This window comes from Pleurodeles waltl, chromosome 11 (assembly GCF_031143425.1).
Source record: "Pleurodeles waltl isolate 20211129_DDA chromosome 11, aPleWal1.hap1.20221129, whole genome shotgun sequence".
NCBI lineage: Eukaryota > Metazoa > Chordata > Amphibia > Caudata > Salamandridae > Pleurodeles > Pleurodeles waltl.
Window position 1 is genome coordinate 727966735 of NC_090450.1, and position 23042 is coordinate 727989776.

At 47.4% G+C, this 23042-nt stretch overlaps 1 protein-coding gene across 1 annotated transcript; it reads right to left on the reverse strand.

The window, feature by feature from the left end:
- Positions 1-1979: 1979 nt before the first annotated feature.
- Positions 1980-22596, reverse strand: ARID5A (AT-rich interaction domain 5A). Its single transcript, XM_069212681.1, has 4 exons — positions 22574-22596; positions 20427-20583; positions 17677-18888; positions 1980-2021 (listed from the first exon to the last, which is right to left on the reverse strand). The coding sequence occupies exons 1-4, from the start codon at positions 22594-22596 to the stop codon at positions 1980-1982; spliced, it is 1434 nt and encodes a 477-aa protein (XP_069068782.1).
- Positions 22597-23042: the final 446 nt, after the last annotated feature.

Below are 23042 nucleotides of genomic sequence, written 5' to 3' on the forward strand. Positions count from 1 at the left end.
AGTATCGGAGTCAAGTAAATCCATCAAGAGTTCTGCTTCAGACTCGAGCAAGCGTCCTCACTCCTTGGAGTCGAAGTCTGGACTCCCTGCTTCTGAGCCGAAACAACCGGCTGTTATTTCAGGCCCGAAAAAACTACCACCTTCGGAGCCTAAAAAATCTTCTTAGTCAGAAAAGCATGGATTTATGAGCCATCTTAAACAGAGCTCAAAATCAATGGATGAACAGTATTATAGACCTTCTGATCTTGTTTCTGAGGACACTGAGGTTCAACCTATCCTTGAGATTATGGATGAAAGACAATCAAGGATTCACATCCATAAAGAGACTGGCAGAATAATTACTGCACTTCCTCTGCAAACCAAGAGAAAGTTGGCCTTTCAAGAACAATTAGACACTGCTCCATCACCAGCAAAAATATATAAACAGAAGGGGAAGCCATTACCTACCCATACTTCTCCCCCTCATTCACCACAACTTTCTTTTTCGCCACAACCCAATAGCCCACCACCTTTGCCTTCACCAGCTCATTCACAATATTCACATGGTGACACGGTTGATCCTTGGGATCTCTACGATCCAGATCCTATCCCTGACAATGACCCGGACTTATACCCTTCTAAGCCTTCTCCACCAAATGACACTACTGCATACACGCAGGTTATTTCTAGGGCAGCAGATTACTATAGGGTGCTTATGCACACTGAATCCCTAATAGAGGATTTTCTCTTTAACACACTATCCTCCATGCACTCAAAATATCAATGCTTTCCTACGCTACCTGGCATGATTAAACATGCAGATCAAATATTCAGTGGGCCAGTCAAAGCTAGGGTAGTAACACCACACATTGATGAAAAATATAAACCTGTTCCTACAGACCCTGATTATATTACCCACCAAGTTCCTCCAGACTCAGTGGTAGTAAGTGCGGCTAGAAAGAGGGCTAATAGCAGGTCGTCAGGGGATGCTCCTCCCCCCAATAAGGAGAGTAGAACATTTGATGCTGCTGTCAAGAGGGTAGCGACACAGGCTGTCAACCAATGGCGAATTGCAAACTCACAAGCCTTGGTAGCAAGGTACGATAAAGCCCAGTGGGATGAGATGCAGGAATTCCTACAACACCTCCCAAAGGAACACCAAAAAAGGACACAACAGATTGTGGAAGAGGGTCAGGCCATAAGCAACTATCAAATACAGTCTGCCCTTGATGCTGCAGATACAGAAGCTAGAAGCGAGAACACTGCCATCACTATAGGTAGACCGCATGGCTACGTTCCTCTAGCTTTAAACCAGAAATTCAGCAGGCAGTGCTCAATATGCCTTTTAATACAAAGCACCTGTTTGTCCCCGAAGTTGACACAGCCATAGAAAAACTGAGAAAAGACTCAGACGCTGCCATAGCAATGGGAGCCTTATACACAACACCCTGTAGAGGCTCCTTTCGCAGACAACAATTCAGAGGAGGATTTAAGCTGCAATCCACAGAGGTTCCTACCTCCCAGGCAACACAAGGGCAACAGCAACAGCAGTACCAGAGAGGGGGTTTTGAGGGTCTTATAGAGGCCAATACTTTAGAACCAGAGGCAAGTTCCAAACTTCAAAACAAGCCACTACCCCACCTAAACAGTGACTTATTTACCATCCCTTAACCCTACAAATCTCCTGTGAGCTGCAGACTGCAGCAATTCCACTCCCATTTACAAAATATCACCACAGACCAATGGGTATTATCAATATCCGCAATGGTTATTGCCTAGAATGGATTTCTACCCCTCCAAACATTCCTCCACGTTATCACAAGCTGTCCCCAGAACACAATGTTCTATTACAGCAAGAAGTACAATCGCTACTACTAAAACAGGCAATAGAATTGGTCCCACATCCTCAACAAGGAATAGGAGTATACTTCCTCATTCCCAAAAAGGATGGCACTCTCGGGCCCATCCTAGACCTCAGATCCCTAAATCTATATATCCTGTCAGAACACTTTCACATGGTAATTCTGCAGAACTTCATTCCACTATTACAAAAACAAGATTACATGACTGCATTAGACCTCAAAGATGCGTATTTCCATATACCCATTCATCCAGCTCACAGAAAATACCTAAGGTTTGTGATAGCAGGAAAACATTATCAATTCAAAGTTCTACCATTCGGCATAACAACAGCTCCAAGGGTATTCACAAAATATCTAGCGGTAGTAGCAGCCTACCTAAGAAGGCAACACATTCATGTCTTTCCATATGTAGACGATTGGCTAATAAAATCAAACAATTTTATACAATGTCAAAAACACACTCAATACACACTAGAGACCCTACATACACTAGGGTTCACTCTCAACTACCAAAAATCCCATCTTCAACCAGCACAGGTGCAACCTTACCTAGGTGCTATTCTCAATACGCAAAAAGCCTTAGCTTATCCAAATATAGAAAGGGTACAAGATTTTCAAAATCTCAGACCACAAATGCAGCCATATCAACAATACACTGTAAGATTTATCATGAAACTATTAGGAATGATGGCATCCTGCATAGCAATAGTAGCGCATGCAAGACTAAACATGAGGACATTACAACAGTGCCTCTCACAGCAATGGTCTCAAGCACAGGGTCAATTGCAAGATCTAGTGTTGTTAGACCGCCAAACGCACAAGTCCCTTCAATGGTGGAATCTCAGCAATTTAATGAAGGGGCAGTCATTTTAAGACCCTGTGCCTCAGACCACAATAACAACGGATGAATCAATGACAGGTTGGGGTGCTCATCTCAACAACCTTACCATTCAAGGGGAATGGGATTCACAACAGCTAAAATATCACATAAACCATTTAGAATTATTAGCTGTGTTCCTTGCCCTAAAAGCGTTTCAGCCCCTTCTCAAACATAAAACTGTCTTGATAAAAACAGACACTATGACGACCCTCTATTACCTAAAGAAACAAGGCAGGACACATTCATCTCAACTATCCCTTCTAGCCCAAACAATATTGTAAGGAAATGCCTCCTTGGCATGGTTACCCCCTGATGTTTTGCCTTTTGTTGATGCCAGTTAACCAGGTCCCAGCACAAGTGTTCTTTCCCTAAACTGTACCTTTGTTACCACAATTGGCACAACCATGGCACACAGATAAGTCCCTTGTAAATGGTACCCCTGGTACCAAGGGCCCTGATGCCAGGGAAGGTCTCTAAGGGCTGCAGCATGTCTTATGCCACCCTGAGGACCCCTCGCTCAGCACATGCGCACTGCCTCACAGCTTGTGTATGCTGGTGGGGAGAAAATGACTAAGTCGACATGGCACTCCCTTCAGAGTGCCATGCCCACATTACACTGCCAGTGGCATAGGTAAGTCACCCCTCTAGCAGACCTTACAGCCCTAAGGCAGGGTGCACTATACCACAGGTGAGGGCATATGTGCATGAGCACTATGCCCCTACAGTGTCTAAGAAAAGCTTAGACATTGTAAGTGCAGGGTAGCCATAAAGAGTATATGGTCTGGGAGTTTGTCAAACACAAACTCCACAGTTCCATAATGGCTACACTGAAATCCGGGAAGTTTGGTATCAAACTTCTCAGCACACTAAATGTACACTGATGCCAGTGTGGGATTTATTGTAAAGTGCACCCAGAGGGCATCTTAGAGATGCCCCCTGAATACCAGTCCGACTCCTAGTGCTAGGCTGACCAGTTTCTGCTAGCCTGTCACAACCAGATGAGTTTCTGGCCACATGAGGAGAGTGCCTTTGTCACTCTGTGGCCAGGAACAAAGCCTGTACTGGGTGGGGTGCTTCTCACCTCCCCCTGCAGGAACTGTAACACCTGGCGGTGAGCCTCAAAGGCTCATGCCTTTTCTTACAGCCCCCCAGGGCATCCCAGCTAATGGAGAAGCCACCCCTCCAGCCACTGCCCCCGCTTTTGGCAGCAAGGCTGGAGGAGATAATGAGAAAAACAAAGAGGAGTCACCCACCAGTCAGGACTGCCCCTAAGGTGACCTGAGCTGAGGTGAACCCTGCCTTTAGAAATCCTCCATCTTGAGATTGGAGGATTCCCCAATAGGATTAGGGATATGCCCCCCTCCCTTCAGGGAAGAGGCACAAAGAGTGTGTAGCCACCCTCCAGGACAGTAGCCATTGGCTACTGCCCTCCTGACCTAAACACACCCCTAAATTTAGTATTTAGGGGCGACCCAGAACCGAGGAAATCAGATTCCTGCAACCTACCCAAAGAAGAAGGACTGCTAACCTGAAAGCCCTGCAGAGACGACGGAGACGACAACTGACTTGGCCCCAGCCCGACCGGCCTGTCTCCAGACTCAAAGAACCTGCACAGCAATGCATTCGAGAGGGACCAGCAACCTCTGAGGACTCAGAGGACTGCCCTGAACCTGAAGGACCAAGAAACTCCCGAGAACAACGGCACTGTTCAAAAACAGCAACAACTTTGCAACTTTTAAAAAACTTCTAAAGAACTCATTCTTCCAGCCAGAAGCGTGAGACTTCACACTCTGCACCCGACGACCTCGGCTCGAGCTCCAGTGAACTAACACAGCAGGGAGGACTCCCAGGCCACTGCAACTACGTGAGTAACCTGAGACGACCCCCACAGCGATGCATGCAGAGAGGATCCAGGGGCTCCCCCTGACCGCGACTGCCTGGAACAAAAACCCGACGCCTGGACCAAGCACTGCACCCGCAGCCCCCAGGACCAAAAGGTACCGAACTCCAGTGCAGGAGTGACCATCAGGCGACCCTCTGCCTAGCCCAGTCGGTGGCTGGCCCGAGAAGCCCCCGTGCCCTGCCTGCACCACTAGAGTGACCCCTGGGTCCCTCCATTGACTTCTATTGAAAACCCGATGCCTGCTAAGCACACTGCACCTGGCCGCCCCTATGCTGCTGAGGGTGTGTTTTGTGTGCCTGTTTGTGTCCCCCCCAGTGCTCTACAAACCCCCCCTGGTCTGCCCTCCGAAGACGCAGGTACTTACCTGTTGGCAGACTGGAACCGGAGCAACACTGTTCTCCATAGGCACCTATGTGTTTTGTGCCCTACTTTGACCTCTGCACCCGACCGGCCCTGTGTTGCTGGTGCGGTGACTTTGGGGTTGCCTTGAACCCCAACGGTGGGCTGCCTATGCCCAGGAAACTGAACTTGTAAGTGCTTTACTTACCTGAGAAACTAACCAATACTTACCTCACCCAGGAACTGTTGATTTTTTTTGCTTGTTCACTTTTAAAATAGCTTATTGCCATTTTAACTAATACTGTGTATGTTACTGCTCTAATTCAAAGTTCCTTACTTACCTATGTGGAGTACCCTGCATTTTATGTATTTACTTCAAATCTTGAATCTTGTGGTTCTAAAATAAATTAAGAAAATATATTTTTCTATATAAAAACTATTGGCCTGAAGTTAAGTCTTTGAGTGTGTGTTCCTCATTTATTGCCTGTGTGTGTACAACAAATGGTTAACACTACCCTCTGATAAGCCTACTGCTCGATCACACTAACACAAAATACAGCATTAGAATTATCTAATTTTGCCACTATCAACCTCTAAGGGAACCCCTTGGGCTCTGTGCACACTATCTCTCACTTTGAGATAGTATATACAGAGCCAACTTCTTACAAATATGGAAATGGGCAATTCACAATCAAATTCAACTACTAGCAGAATACATCCCAGGAATCCACAATCAGCTAGCGGATCTCCTAAGCAGAACACACCAACAGGAACAAGAATGGGAAGTTCACTCTCAAGTACTTCATCAGTACTTTCAAAAGTGGGGGACACCAGAAATAGACCTATTCGCAACAAGCGAAAACGCAAAATGCCAAAACTTTGCATCAAGGCACCCACACCCTCTGTCCAAGGGCAATGCTCTGTTGATCAACTGGTCAGGGATATTTGCTTATGCTTTTACCCCTCTCCCACTACTTCCATTTCTGGTCAACAAACTGCGTCAGACTTCTCTCACCATGATACTCATAGCCCCAACGTGGGCATGACAACATTGGTACACAACACTCCTAGACCTGTTAGTAGTACCTCACTCCAAACTTCCAAACAGACCGGATTTGTTAACACAAAACAAAGGACAAATCAGACATCCAAATCCAGTGCTCTCAACTTAGCAATTTGGCTCCTGAAGTCATAGAATTTGGATATTTACAACTTGCATTACAATGCATGGAAGTTCTCAAACAAGCATGCAAGCCTACAACTAGGCAATGCTATGCTAACAAATGGAAAAGAATTGTTTATTACTGTCAATCTAAAAATACTGGCCTACTTACAGCGTCAGTACTAGATATTGTATGGTACCTACTTCATTTACAGAAACCAAATTTAGATTTCTCTTCCAGGGGATCCTCATCAAAGTCATAAACATTGAATATTACCGCCCTTGTGCGGGGACCCCGGAGCATATATAAAATACACACATATTATACATGTGTAAAACAGCAATGCAGGCTATAATGTTAAAAACAGGCTAAAATGCTTTATTTCTATGAAGTTTTTTTTTTTTTTATATTATAAAATTACAATAGAGAATAAATATCTACGCAAGCCCCCAAAACTGGGTTTAGGGAAGCAAGCAGCAGTAAACTCTAGAGAAAAAGAGAAAAAACTGCATTGAAAAACAATGGAGCATTCTTAGCCAATAGGCTGCATGCAGGTTAACACAGGAGAACCATAAAAACGTTGGCACCGTGCCTTTAAGACCCTGAGCACCTCCAGTATCCCACCATGCCTCAGGGGTGAAGGAAAGGTGACAGTTGGTTCACAGTTAGGTCAGTTCTTTTTTCCGGCTTCTTCTGAGAGGATCCTGGAGCATTGAGCTCTCAGTTTTTCTGAGTTTTTCTCAGAAAAATCCTTTAAAAAAGCGTTTTTTCCTTTTTCATTCGACAAATAACATCTTTGTCTGAGCTTGGCAGTTTTTTCCTGACAGAAAAATGCCTTCACTTTTTGTCAAATGCCCTGCTTGTGGGAAGAAGAAGGCCCAGTCAGACCCACACTATCTGTGTATAGTGTGCCTGCCTCAGAGTCACTGCCCTGACACTTGTAAGCACTGCAAGAATATGTCAAAGAGGACTCTGAAAGACAGAGAAAAGATCAGGCTGCATGGGCTTCAGGAGAGGCAGAAAACATCGTCCTCTTCACTTCCCAGACAACCAGCAGGCCATTCTCAGGAGAGAATGGCTAGGTCGACGTCAGCAGGTAGGAAAGTACCTGTTTGTTCCCCGTCGACGTCGTCGCTACCACCGTCTCACCGGCATAGATCGCCGTCGACATGCCCGACGTCGAAGGAGTCGGCGTCGAGGGAACACCATCGCAGGGGCAGGTCTCCGTCGACGGCAGCCCGCCGATCGACGTCGAGCCATCGCCGGCGTGCCCGGCCGCCGCCAAAGGCTGTGCGCCCCCCGACGTCAAGAGACACGACGTCGAAATCGCCACGACGGCATGAGAGACATCCGCCGTCGGCTTCCCACCGCTCCACGTCGAGGCACACGACGGCGAGCAGGTCGAGGTCCAAAGATCGCTGTTCGACGTCGAGACACTCTACGTCGAGACACTCAACGGCGAAACACTCAACGTCGAGGCATGAACAACCGGTGGGGCACCCTTCGACGTCGACTCAGCCATCGACGTCGACACAGGTTTTACCTGTCCCGCAGGGAGTAGAACATCGCCCCACGCCAGACAAGGCCGCACCATCTCCAGTGGTCTCCATACCGAGCGACTCTTCTCGGTCAAGAGCGGCATCATCTGGGCATGTCTCGCCCATCAATCTATCTCCAAGATGGCTGGAGAGCCTTAACAGACCAGCGGCCTCTCCAGATTCGCAATATTCACGAATGTACTCGCCTACTGCCTCCCTACCAAGAACGCCATCACCGACAGCAAGGGCAGGATGGGCTCGTTCTGCTCCTCGTCAACCGGCCGCGAGACCTGGGCGCTCTGCTACAGCGTCTCGCAGCAGGTCTCGTTCTCAACGACGATCCAGGTCTCGTTCACGAAGAAGATCACCCTCTTGGTCGTCTTCAGGATCATCTGTCGGGCGTTATTCACCCACCCTAACAGATTCACCACCTGCTAGGGTCTCACCGGTGGATGACATTACCACGTTTAACGAGGTGCTGCTGAGAGGAGCGCAGAAACTAAACATAGAAGTTCCAGAGCCATCTACCTCCTCATCAGTCATCTTTGAGACTCTACAACAGAGATCAGCATCAAAACAGCTGCTGCCTCTAGTGCCTGGTTTGTTGCAGCCAACCATGGACACTTTTCTGGCCCCAGCCTCGCTCAAATCTGCCCCGGCTAGGATTCTCAAAAAATACAAGGCTCCCGAACAGGACCCTCTGTTCCTAAGGAAGGATCCGCCACCGGACTCGGTAATATTAGCCGCAGCCCGAAAGACCCACTCGGTGGCATCATCATCCCCGGTTCCCCCGGATAAAGAGAGCAGGCATCTAGACTCTCTGGGGAGAAAGATATGCGGGACGGCGGCTTCGGCAATGAAAGTCTCCAGTGCTTCTGCACTCCTGGGTAGGTATGATTGTTCTCTGTGGGACTCTCTCAATAGATTCACAGAGAAACTGCCCAGAGAGGACAGACAAGATTTCCAAGAGATCCTGCAAGAAGGATGCCTGGTATCCAACCAGGTTATCAGCGCGGCAGCAGATGGGGCGGATTTAGCTGCACATGGGTACGTGCATGGAATCTGTGCAAGGAGGTCTTCCTGGCTGAGGCTCACTGGTTTAAAGCAGGAAGCACAACAACGCATCCTGAATCTTCCATTCGCCGGGAACTCTCTATTTGGTGCCCATGCAGACGAAGAAATGGCCCGTGTAAAGAAATGGCTCCCTGTTGCAGTTACCCCCCACTTTTTGCCTGATACTGATGCTGACTTGACTGAGAAGAGTGCTGGGACCCTGCTAACCAGGCCCCAGCACCAGTGTTCCTTCACCTAAAATGTACCATTGTATCCACAATTGGCACACCCTGGCATTCAGATAAGTCCCTTGTAACTGGTACTTCTAGTACCAAGGGCCCTGATGCCAAGGAAGGTCTCTAAGGGCTGCAGCATGTCTTATGCCACCCTAGAGACCCCTCACTCAGCACAGACACACTGCTTACAAGCCTGTGGGTGCTAGTGAGAACAAAATGAGTAAGTCGACATGGCACTCCCCTCAGGGTGCCATGCCAGCCTCTCACTGCCTATGCAGTATAGGTAAGACACCCCTCTAGCAGGCCTTACAGCCCTAAGGCAGGGTGCACTATACCATAGGTGAGGGTACCAGTGCATGAGCATGGTACCCCTACAGTGTCTAAACAAAACCTTAGACATTGTAAGTGCAGGGTAGCCATAAGAGTATATGGTCTGGGAGCCTGTCAAACACGAACTCCACAGCACCATAATGGCTACACTGAAAACTGGGAAGTTTGGTATCAAACTTCTCAGCACAATAAATGCACACTGATGCCAGTGTACATTTTATTGTAAAATACACCCCAGAGGGCACCTTAGAGGTGCCCCCTGAAACTTAACCGACTATCTGTGTAGGCTGACTAGTTTTAGCAGCCTGCCACAAACCGAGACATGTTGCTGGCCCCATGGGGAGAGTGCCTGTGTCACTCTGAGGCCAGTAACAAAGCCTGCACTGGGTGGAGATGCTAACACCTCCCCCAGGCAGGAATTGTCACACCTGGCGGTGAGCCTCAAAGGCTCACCTCCTTTGTGCCAACCCAGCAGGACACTCCAGCTAGTGGAGTTGCCCGCCCCCTCTGGCCAGGCCCCACTTTTGGCGGCAAGGCCGGAGAAAATAATGAGAAAAACAAGGAGGAGTCACTGGCCAGTCAGGACAGCCCCTAAGGTGTCCTGAGCTGAGGTGACTCTGACTTTTAGAAATCCTCCATCTTGCAGATGGAGGATTCCCCCAATAGGGTTAGGATTGTGACCCCCTCCCCTTGGGAGGAGGCACAAAGAGGGTGTACCCACCCTCAGGGCTAGTAGCCATTGGCTACTAACCCCCCAGACCTAAACACGCCCTTAAATTTAGTATTTAAGGGCTACCCTGAACCCTAGAAAATTAGATTCCTGCAACTACAAGAAGAAGGACTGCCTAGCTGAAAACCCCTGCAGAGGAAGACCAGAAGACGACAACTGCCTTGGCTCCAGAAACTCACCGGCCTGTCTCCTGCCTTCCAAAGATCCTGCTCCAGCGACGCCTTCCAAAGGGACCAGCGACCTCGACATCCTCTGAGGACTGCCCCGGCTTCGAAAAGACAAGAAACTCCCGAGGACAGCGGACCTGCTCCAAGAAAAGCTGCAACTTTGTTTCCAGCAGCTTTAAAGAACCCTGCAAGCTCCCCGCAAGAAGCGTGAGACTTGCAACACTGCACCCGGCGACCCCGACTCGACTGGTGGCGATCCGACACCTCAGGAGGGACCCCAGGACTACTCTGAGACTGTGAGTACAAAAACCTGTCCCCCCTGAGCCCCCACAGCGCCGCCTGCAGAGGGAATCCCGAGGCTTCCCCTGACCGCGACTCTTTGAATCCTAAGTCCCGACACCTGGGAGAGACCCTGCACCCGCAGCCCCCAGGACCTGAAGGACCGGACTTTCACTGGAGAAGTGACCCCCAGGAGTCCCTCTCCCTTGCCCAAGTGGAGGTTTCCCCGAGGAACCCCCCCCTTGCCTGCCTGCAGCGCTGAAGAGATCCCGAGATCTCTCATAGACTAACATTACAAACCCGACGCTTGTTTCTACACTGCACCCGGCCGCCCCCGCGCCGCTGAGGGTGAAATTTCTGTGTGGACTTGTGTCCCCCCCGGTGCCCTACAAAACCCCCCTGGTCTGCCCTCCGAAGACGCGGGTACTTACCTGCAAGCAGACCGGAACCAGGGCACCCCCTTCTCTCCATTCTAGCCTATGTGTTTTGGGCACCACTTTGAACTCTGCACCTGACCGGCCCTGAGCTGCTGGTGTGGTGACTTTGGGGTTGCTCTGAACCCCCAACGGTGGGCTACCTTGGACCAAGAACTGAGCCCTGTAAGTGTCTTACTTACCTGGTTAACCTAACAAATACTTACCTCCCCTAGGAACTGTGAAAATTGCACTAAGTGTCCACTTTTAAAACAGCTATTTGTGAATAACTTGAAAAGTATACATGCAATTTTGATGATTTGAAGTTCCTAAAGTACTTACCTGCAATACCTTTCGAATGAGATATTACATGTAGAATTTGAACCTGTGGTTCTTAAAATAAACTAAGAAAAGATATTTTTCTATATAAAAACCTATTGGCTGGATTTGTCTCTGAGTGTGTGTACCTCATTTATTGTCTATGTGTATGTACAACAAATGCTTAACACTACTCCTTGGATAAGCCTACTGCTCGACCACACTACCACAAAATAGAGCATTAGTATTATCTCTTTTTGCCACTATCTTACCTCTAAGGGGAACCCTTGGACTCTGTGCATGCTATTCCTTACTTTGAAATAGCACATACAGAGCCAACTTCCTACAGCCCGCATGAAGACCGAGGTGGATACCATGAGGGCAGTGGGCCTGGAAAGAAAGAAAGATTTCAGGCAGAGGTACAGGCCTTATGACAGGCGCCCTTTCCAGCAGAGGGTTCAAACCCCTCACTGGTCCCAAAGGTCACAGCAACGACAGGGACGCCCTCTTTTTTTCAGCGAAGGAACACAAGGGAGCGAGGGTCAAGTAGACCTCAGCAGTCCACTCCGAAAGCACCCACCAAACAATGAGATCTTGCTTCCCTCGACACTGTACACCACTCCGGTGGGGGGAAGTATTACAGCTTATCTTCACGAGTGGCACTCTATCACAAGAGACAAATGGGTGCTCAATATTGTCGAACATGGCTACTCTCTTCTTTTCAAACAGCCTCCACCACACTTGCCGCCAACCAAAGGCAATCCATCTCATCTCAGCCTGCTGCGCAAAGAGGCTCTCGCCCTCCTACAAAAGAATGCCATAGAAAAGGTTCCACCTGCGCACAGAGGAAAGGGGGTTTACTCCTGTTACTTTCTGGTGGCGAAGAAGGGTCGAGATGGTGTTTTCAGGCCAATTCTGGACCTACGGCTGCTGAACAAATATATAAGGAAACAGAAGTTCAGGATGCTGGCACTTCACCAGATTTTCCCTCAGCTACATCAGGGAGACTGGATGTGCTCCATCGACCTACAGGATGCGTATTTTCACATCCCAATAGCTCCCAAACATCGAAAATTCCTGCGCTTCCAAGTAGCGTTACAGCATTACCAGTTCAGAGTTCTACCATTTGGCCTGAAATCTGCCCCACGCGTCTTCTCGAAATGTATGGCAGTGGTGGCGGCGCATCTTCGAAAACAAAAGATATTCATACATCCATACCTGGACGACTGGTTACTGAAGGCTTCTTCTCCAGAACAGGCGAGATGCCATCGGGACATTGTGCTCGGAGTTTGCGAGTCTCTAGGTCTTCAGGTCAATTACCAAAAGTCAACCTTGAGTCCAACACAGAACCTTCACTACCTGGGAGCTATCATAAACACAGAGCTCCAAAGAGTGTATCCTTCGGAGGAACGACTATCCTCAATAGACAGGAAGTGTCAGGACCTGTTGAGAGCCAACACACCTACGGCACGTCAGGTGACATCGCTGCTGGGCTCCATGGCATCATGCATTTTTATTGTCCCAAATGCCAGACTCCACATGAGGCCCCTCCAAGAGGCATTGGAGAGCAACTGGAGCCAAAGGACAGGTCGCTGGGAGGACAGAGTGCGACTACCGGCGGTAGCACTTCAATCATTGAGATGGTGGATGCACAGACCTCACCTGTCAGTGGGTGCTCCGTTTCACCAGGTACTTCCATCCGACACCCTAGTAACGGATGCGTCTCTTCAGGGATGGGGGGCTCATCTGGGTCCCTTTCAAGCTCAGGGCCTGTGGTCAGACAAGGAAAAGCAGTACCACATCAATCTGCTAGAACTCAGAGCGGTCCATCTGGCTCTCAAGTCTTTCATACCACTAATTCAGGGGGAAACTCTCCTAATACAAACGGACCATACAACCACGATGTATTATTTGAACAAAGAGGGGGGAACGAGATCCCTACCCCTATCTCGAGAGTCCCAAGCGATATGGCATTGGCTCCTGGCCAGAGGAATGTCACTTACAGCGGTCCACCTGCCAGGTCAGCAAAACGTGGAAGCAGATTTTCTGAGCAGACACCTAGAGGACGCTCACGATTGGGTCCTACACGGCGAAGTCGCAGAATACATCTTCGCGCAATGGGGTCGGCCTCAACTGGATCTCTTCGCAGACGAAGTAAACAAGAAATGCCCAGACTTCGCATCCAGGTTCTACCGTCCGGGATCTCGAGGGAATGCCCTGTTGATCGACTGGTCAGGGATATTTCTCTACGCTTTTCCGCCGATTCCCCTCATACCGGCAGTGATCAACAAACTTTACAGATCCAGAACCAGAATGATTCTCATAGCGCCACAATGGCCCCGTCAATTCTGGTTCACAGATCTCCTCAACCTGTCGGAAAAACCTCACAGGAGGCTGCCGTGCAGACCGGATCTTCTGAGCAGAATGGAGGGCAGAATTCTACATCCCAACCTACCCTCTCTGAGCTTAACAGCATGGCTCCTGAATTCCTGCAGTATGGGCACCTAGGGCTCTCACAGGAGTGCATGAACATCTTGAAAGAGTCCAAAAGGCCTTCCACGCGGCGTTCTTACGCTTTTAAGTGGAAGAGATTCTACATATGGTGCTGTCAACAGGGTCATAATCCCATATGGGCTCAGGAGGATGTCATACTGTCCTATTTGCTTCATCTAGCAAAGTCCGGTCTGCAGGTATCATCTATTAAGGTACATTTGTCTGCTATTACAGCCTATCGCAAGTCACCTTCTCAGGAATCCTTCTTTACGAAACCTGTAGTCAAGGATTTCTTAGAAGGTTTGAAAAAAGTTTTTCCTCCCCTTCGGAGACCTTCTCCTCCATGGGAACTGAACATAGTATTGACAAAACTTATGGGCCTCCTTTTGAACCTATACATAAGGCCTCTTTACAACTCCTTACGTAGAGGACGGCTTTTCTAGTGGCCATTACTTCAGCGAGGAGGGTCAGCGAAATCCAGGCTTTGTCTTCCAAAGAACCGTACACGGTTTTTCATGACAATAGAGTGGTTCTGCGAACTCACCCATCTTTCCTTCCGAAGGTGGTGTCAGAGTTCCATATCAATCAGACTATATCTTTACCGACTTTCTTTCCCAATCCGGAGACTCCGGCAGGGATAGCATTGCACTCCTTAGACTTGAAAAGAGTGCTGAAATTTTATCTGGATAAGACAAAATCGATTAGACACTCTAACCGCTTGTTTGTAAATTATGGTCATTTGAGGACAGGAGAGGCAGCATCTAAACGAACGATATCAAGATGGATAGTTTCTTGTATTGTTACTACTTACCAGCTAGCTAATAAACAATTACTAGCGAGGCCTAAAGCGCATTCCACAAGGGGAAAAGCGGCTACTGCTGCCCTCCTTAACAATGTTCCAATATCTGAGATTTGTAAGGCTGCTACATGGAAGTCTGTGCATACGTTTACTAGACATTACTGTTTAGACTCAGATGCAAGAGCGGATGCCCAAGTGGGGCAGGCCTCTCTGAGAAATGTATTTGCATAATACGTATCTATTCCTGCACTTCTATCGGACAGTCCGCAGGGTTTAGGGATGGGCTTGCTAGTCTATTCAATGTTTATGACTATTGATGAGGATCCCCTGGAAGAGAAGGATAAGTTACTTACCTATAAATCCTAGTTCTCTTCCAGGGGTATCCTCATCAAAGTCATAAACAACCCACCCTCCTCCCCGGACGCACGTCTCCTAGAAGTGCAGGACAGACTGTATTTTGAATCAGTTACACAGATTGTCACCGTAAAAAGAACTGACCTAACTGTGAACCAACTGTCACCTTTCCTTCACCCCTGAGGCATGGTGGGATACTGGAGGTGCTCAGGGTCTTAAAGGCACGGTGCCAAAGTTTTTATGGTTCTCCTGTGTTAACCTGCATGCAGCCTATTGGCTAAGAATGCTCCATTGTTTTTCAATGCAGTTTTTTCTCTTTTTCTCTAGAGTTTACTGCTGCTTGCTTCCCTAAACCCAGTTTTGGGGGCTTGCGTAGATATTTATTCTCTATTGTAATTTTATAATATAAATTTTTTTTTTTTTTTTAAACTTCATAGAAATAAAGCATTTTAGCCTGTTTTTAACATTATAGCCTGCATTGCTGTTTTACACATGTATAATATGTGTGTATTTTATATATGCTCCGGGGTCCCCGCACAAGGGCGGGAATATTCAATGTTTATGACTTTGATGAGGATCCCCTGGAAGAGAACTAGGATTTACAGGTAAGTAACTTATCCTTCTCATCTATTCAAATTAATCTTACTGCCATATCAGCATATGTACAAGATACCTCACTCTTTAGAGTCCCAGTTATTAAAGCCTTCATGGAAGGACTAAAACATATTATTCCACCCAGAACACCACCTGTTCCTACTTGGAATCTCAATATTGTACTCTCCAGATTAATGGGCCCACCTTTTGAATCCATGCATTCATGTGTGATTCAATTCTTAACCTGGAAAGTTGCTTTTCTAGTAGTTATTACTTCATTACAAAGAGTTAGTGAAATAAAAGCATTCACTCTTGAAGAACCTTTTTTCCAAGTACACAAACATAAAGTTGTACTTAGAACCGATCCAAAATTTCTGCCAAAGGTGGTATCACCTTTTCACATAAACCAAACAGTGGAATTGCCAGTCTTCTTCCCACAGCCAGATTCAGTTACAGAAAGAGCCCTTCACGCTCTTGACCTTAAAAGACCTCTTATGTACTGTGTGGATAGAACAAAAGAATTCAGAAAAACAAAGCAGCTTTTCGTTGCTTTTCAACAACCACATAAAGGGAATCCTATCTCTAAACAAGGATTAGCAAGATAGATTGTTAAATGTATTATAAACATGTTACATTAAGGCAAAAAGACAACTGTTAATCACACCTAAAGCTCATTCCAGTAGGAAAAAAGGTGCATCTATGGCATTTTTAGGAAACATACCAATGGCAGACATATGTAAAGCTGCCACATGGTCTACACCACATACATTTACAAAGCATTATTGTGTAGATGTATATTCAAAACAACAGGCCAATGTAGGTCAAACTGTCTTAAGAACATTATTTCAAACAACTCCAACTCCTACAAGCTAGCCACCACATTTTTTGGGGAGAGTAACTACTTTCTAGTGTATGCATAGCATATGTATCTGCAGCTCACACACCATCGAACGGAAAATGCCACTTACCCAGTGTACCTGTGTTTGTGGCATGTAGTGCTGCAGATTCACATGCACCCTCCCTCCTCCCCGGAAGCTGGTAGTTGTTGCAGTTTTTATAATTTGTACATATGTATATACATTTACATTTGCATGGACATCTATTTTTACTTACTATTTCTATACAACATTTATATTACTACACTCTATTACTCCTTCCTACACCCTTTTGCGGGAAAACAATCTAACAACGGAGTCGATGCCCATGCGCAGTATGACCGAGAGGAGGAGTCACTTGATCCTGTGACTCTGAAAAGACTTCTTCGAAGAAAAACATCTTGTAACACTCCGAGCCCAACACTAGATGGCGGAATAATACATAACGTGAATCTGCAGCACTACATGCCTCAAACAGATGCACACTGGGTAAGTGACATTTTCCATCTATACACACACATACACACACAGTGATTATGCACATAATATATATGTACCTTGACAATAAATATATCTTTAAAGCACATAGATGTTGAGTTTAGAATAGTAACCATTAACAATACTGCAGTAGTAAATAGTCTGGCTCTGATAGTTCAGCAGGAAAAACTGTTCTACTCCATATTCTGAAACAGAGCCTCTTGCTAGGCAGGACAGTGTTTCCAAGACAGACTGAGACTTCTGTCACTACACAGCCCATAGATTCTCTCCTCTTTGGATTATAGATGATCACCTCCTCAAGTATTTGATGGATGTTACTGTAAACCAGTACGTATGGGATAATCTACATCTCAGTCTACAGAGGATGATGTGCTGTAATGTTGATGGCATCTACTAGAATAAGAGCTTATAATTCTGTTGGCTAAGGAATCTTGCCATGTTCCATCTCCCTAAATGCAACACACAATAGAGAATTTGTTTTTATTTGAAAAAGGGTAGCACATACAGAGACAAAATCTTGTTTCAGATCTCAAAACTGGGATTATCTCTTTAAAGGAACTTCACTTTCATTCAGTGTTCTTACACACAGGAATTCTTGCAGATGGGCCGATAGGTATTTTAGCGACATCAGCATCAACATCGGGACTGAAGAGTTTTTATTTCCAAGAGCTATAACTTTGTATTTAGATGGCGTGAGGGCATAGGTGGTGTAGCATATGTGGATGGAACATGCCACACTGAAAGAGGACATCGTCTGTCCTGCAGTGAGCTACTGTAGTCCATAGGAGATGATGCTAATGGTAGTGGCAGGAAGTGGTCAGGGTGGCAAAGGAATGTGGGTGACAGGTGTCTTGGAAAGGCAGGAAGAACTACTGGACTTAAAGGTAGAGGGTGAATCAACGACAGGGAAATAGATGGGTTCTTCAGAGATTCTGTAGAATGATGGAAGTTTGCACCAAACCCTGGCTTTATTCCTCCATTGTTCATCCGTGGAGACAAGTTTATGGCAGCGCTATAGCTCATGCATGGCTTCACTGGCTTTGGCCTGCAAATTGCCGGTTGTATGCCCTTAGAAATCCCCACGTTCTGGTGTACTTTTTTATTCCCTTCCTGCTGAAATGGGGAGACCACCCTGAATGGTTCTCCTTGAACAGAGCTTTTATTAAGCTCTTCCTTTGTCACGGACTCTGCACTGTGGCATGTTAAGGGATTAGCGCTGGTGTGCAGCAATGATTGTGTTCCTTGCTCGGTCTGTAGCCCTGCCGAGTAAGCCATAGGGTGAACCCAGAAAGCTGTCTGTTTATGAAAAAGTGGGGGCATATATGCAGGTGGCCCTCGTTTGTCACTTTCAAAAGGTGTATCTTTGTTCATTCTCCAGGAGGTCCGTGACTTCGAAGGGTCCTTCTCTTGTTTTCCTATCTCTGGTCCATTAGCAAATGCTTCTTTCCATTGCAGAGGGGGTTCTGAGAAGTTTTTGGAAGTTAAAAAGGAGTGATCAGAACTAGGCATGGAACGGCAGGCACTTAAGTTAAACTCTTTACTTTTGTACATATGAAAACCCGACAAAAGTGGCATGCAGCTGTCCTTTCTGTGAAGGTGTGTAGATCCTCTCTCTTGACGTTCAAGGACACCTGAGTTAAAGTGAGGTGAAGCAGACTCTTGGGAGCTTTGCTCTAACCCTGAACTTGTTACCTCTTGGCTCAGATAAATGTCTGGTTTATATTGGATTTCCTTATCAGGGATTCTGGAAGTGAGCTCCCCATTGTCCAGCTTAGCTTGTTTCACTTTTAAACAAAGACTGCTGTGCTGTCCATGGTAGAGTAGAGTTTCAGCCTTGCTCGTCTGAGACAGAAGCTTCTTCTTGGCCAGTGGGGAAAGGATACTATGGTTCTCATTGACATGCAGAGTGGTGAAGAGTGATTTGTAGGCTCTGGGTAGGGTTAGGCTGCAGCAGTTCACATTGGGGATCTCCTTTTGGCACCAGCACAAATCTGATTCGTTCTTAGACCATACCTGCTGACTGGCCTCCTCTTTGCTCAGAATAGAAGTAGGCTGCCCTTCCTGCATCCTCTCCTCGGTCTTGTGCTTTGAAAGTAAAAGGAACACAAAAGAATAAGAATCAATTAGCTGCAATCCAGTCAGTCTTACACTTTTTCCACCCCTCCAACCTACATAAAAGTATCTGGGAATGCAGAGTGTGCAAGGACAAACTTATTCCCATCTCAGAGGTGAGATGTTAGTGTATGGTTCTTTGGCATTGGCATGGCAAGTTGGGCAGAGAGCTAGCATTCAATTTCCCTATACTGGCGTCGGTGTGTCAGTGGCTTGCAGTTTGTACTACGGTTCTGCGAATGCTTGAATAATTCTGAGAATGCTTGGGCTCCTAACAAAAAGAATGCTTCATAATGGAAAGTCTCTTCCAAACAGAGAAATAGTGGCAATTCTCTGATGTTTGGGTTTGAGCCGTAACAATCAGCACTTCTTACACTACATGTGGTAGTGTCTGTGCATGGACCTCCCATCGTACGGCAATGACACTCAGCCCTCAGGCATTGTAGTGATCTAGGTCAGGAGCTGGCGGAGATAAGCAGATCAGTACAGCCGGAGGTAAGAAGATCAGTACAGCAGTGACAGCCAGCATTCAATCACAACAGGGCTCTAGGCCAGAACTTGGACGGGGGTCAGAAAAATCAGTACAGCAGTGACACTCACTGCCAAGTTACAATTTGGCTGTATGCCAGGAGGTGGAAAAGGTGGACAGACTGGTGCATCAGTGACACCAGATGCACAGTCACTGTATGACTCTGGCTCATATGTTGGAGTGAAGCAAACAGAAACTCTGCTACATAACACCCTCCGAATCCGGCTGAGGTGTTTGGTGAGGGGTAAAGAAAGGTGGAAAAGGATAAACAGTTTCCCGTATTGAGGTGGAAAACTGGTTTTATGTCATAGTAGCTCGTACTGAGGCCTGGATTTAACTGTCATCCGAGGCCACACTGGGAAACCAACGAAGACTTGGCAAAAGTGTTCAAAGCAGCTCTGCCCATTCATCTCCTTGCAGAATCTCTCCATCCATCCATCTATCCATCCATCCATCCATCCATTCTCTGTCTCTCACCTTCTCTCTTCTCTCACTTCTCCCTCCCCCCAAACGCTTTCTCTCTGCCTTTCCCCTCACTCTCCCGCTTTAAGACTGTTGAGCCTGCTGCAATTATCCTCAAATAGCTGGGGAAAGTAACAGATGCACCAGGACTGGCCCCCGGCACTAAACAAAATCCCCCGAGGACTCCAGCCCACTGGGGGAATGCCCAAAGAAATGAAAGGACTGTCCAGGTTTGCTGTAGTTCACCAAATGTTGGACCACATTAACAGGTCCCGCTTTAGTTTCCCAGCCATAGTGAGCCAAACCACTACTCAACAGATTTTAGGGGCGGTTGCTTGATAAATATATACTTCTAGAAAAGGGAGGTGAATTCAACTTGTTGGTTCTTTCTTTTTTCATACTTTTGAATCCTGTTAACTTGGCTTTTGCATTGCCCATCACATTCACACTGGACTCTTAGGAAGCTCAGTGAGATGTGGTGCTGTGGAAGAGCCAGAGGGTGCCTGAGCTACTCTCTCACCTCTGCATTGTCAGCCCCCTGCTTAGGGTTCATTCTTTTCTCTGCTGCTTCTTCACTCTTGCTTTCCTTGGACGCATTGCACCGCTTCATTGGTTTGGAAATAAGGATGAGCTTGTCATCCTCACCCCTCAGGTACTGCACGTAGGGAAGAACCAACCTGCAAGAGGTGAAAAAAAATAGAGTTTGAACAAGGCTTCTCATGCTTTTGTAACCTGACATTACACTGGCCTGAGGTTTCAAATACTTCAACGACATAAACTCGTGCACACTAAGGGTACCTCCTTGCTTGCAGCAATAGCACAAGCAATTGCAACTACCCAGAAAATGTGCCAGTCGTTATTTAGTCAGGCAGCTGTAATTTGCACGTGACACAGTTAGTCTTAATCTCCAGTCTGCATCACAGAATCTGGAAATGCAGTGTGCAAGGACGTTTACAAGCAGGCAGCTGTCCACACTTTTATGACACACTTTTTTAGCGATACGTCTAAGGATAAACAGTAAGATTGCTTCCTGGGACATACAATAAATCGTGGGCCATACCTATTATTGTGTATTACGCTGGTGGCCATAACACTCCTTGTAAACCATTAACAGGTCTGTGGCTTTCATCAGGAAAGTTAGGAGAATGTGAACCAAAATTGTTTTATGAGCATCAGTAATGGAACTACCTACCATTTTGCAAACTAGTTAAGTTTTTTCGCCTAGACCCGTATATTGTTTCTCTTTCATTTCTGCGCCTATTATGAAAATGAAAGAGCAGTTTTCAGAAATGCTTGGTGTGCCTAGGGCTAGATAGGGGATGTCTTATTTACTTAGTCCCATCTGAGAGTTTATGTATTTGACCATGCATTTTTAGTCGGCCTCCTCATTCTGATATTATGGGGGTCATTCTAACTCTGGCGGGCGGCGGAGGCCGCCCGCCAGAGTTCCCCCCTCCAGAATACCGCACCGCGGTCAGGAGACCGCTGCGGGTATTCTGTGTTTCCCGCTGGGCTGGCGGGCGACCGCCAGAAGGGCGCCCGCCAGCCCAGCGGGAAACCCCCTTCCCACGAGGAAGCCGGCTCCGAATGGAGCCGGCGGAGTGGGAAGGTGCGACGGGTGCAGTTGCACCCGTCGCGTATTTCAGTGTCTGCTGAGCAGACACTGAAATACTTTGTGGGGCCCTCTTACGGGGGCCCCACGACACCCCATACCGCCATCCTGTTCCTGGCGGGCGAACCGCCAGGAACAGGATGGCGGTATGGGGTGTCTGAATCCCCATGGAGGATTCAGCAGGGCAGCGGAAAACTGGCGGGAGACCGCCGGTTTTCCTCTTCTGACCGCGGCCAAACCGCCACGGTCAGAATGCCCTGCGGGGCACCGCCAGCCTGTTGGCGGTGCTCCCGCCGACCCTGGCCCCGGCGGTCAAGGACCGCCGGGGTCAGAATGACCCCCTATATGTCTAACAGTCTCTCTGACATGAATGCTCTGTCAGCAGCTCCAACAGCTGAAAGGAGATCTTCTCAGTCGCCAAAGACTTTACCACACCTGTGGCCTCCATCAACATCACCACCTCCCAAAAACTCTGCTGCAACTTGTCAAACGTGTTCCACCCAAAAATCACAGACACCTTGTAGGAGGCTGGCCTGGTGTGTGGTGGACACCTGTGGTATTGCCACCTTATACCAGGTCCAGGCAACCAATATTAGTAAGTGTTACAGTGTCTAGGAAGCCAGGGCCCTCTAGTGGTGGCTGTGGTGAGCAGCCAAGACTTATCTAGGATGGAGTGTGAAGCACTTGCAATACCTCAGTAGTGATACAGTAACCTATCACACATGAAAGGAACCACAGTGTTGCAATAAATAAAGGTGCTTTATTATGGTAACACTGAACTAGAATACTATAGGCAGTTGCCCCCTTTCTGGAGGTGTGTACACCCAAACATATACACAGGTAAGTACAAAGAAATAGCATAAAAACATTAGAAATAGCAAGAAATACCAGGGGCCCTATGGGGGGGCTAAACCATATACTAAAATAGTGGAATGCGAGAATGGATTCCCCAGCAGAGGATATGGAGTAGTTAGCCAAGGGCTGGGAGAGTATGGAACCCCAAGAGGTGAGTATCTAGAAGAACCCCAGCGACCAGGAGAGCAGATCTGAGTTACCTGGTCGACCCATAGGCTAACATGGGGACTTGTTATTCGAACAATGCAAGAACAGGACCAGGCCGGTGGAACCCAGTGGTGGATTATGGACAAAGATGACCTGTAAAAGAAGGGGACAGAGTCCACTTGAGCAGGAGTGTCCAGGTGAGGCAGGAGGCAATGCCCACTCTTCTGTGGGTGAAGATCGGGGTTAGCGGTGATGAATGAAGGCCAGCTGCGGAGTCCAGGAGCTGCAGAGGAGTCCCAGAAGTCACCTAGGAGCTGTCTCTTGATGGTCGCCGGATTGCAGATGGGTGGGTCAGTGGTCAGGAGATCCACCAACAAGCACAAGCAAATTCAAGTTGGAGCTGAAGAAGTTTTGCAGGGCTAAAGAGGACCAGCAAGGTCCTGGAAACTCGTCCCTTGGAGGGGAGTCCGAGCTGACCCTAAGAAGACAGGTGAGCCATCAGAAGCAGTCAAAGCCCCCACA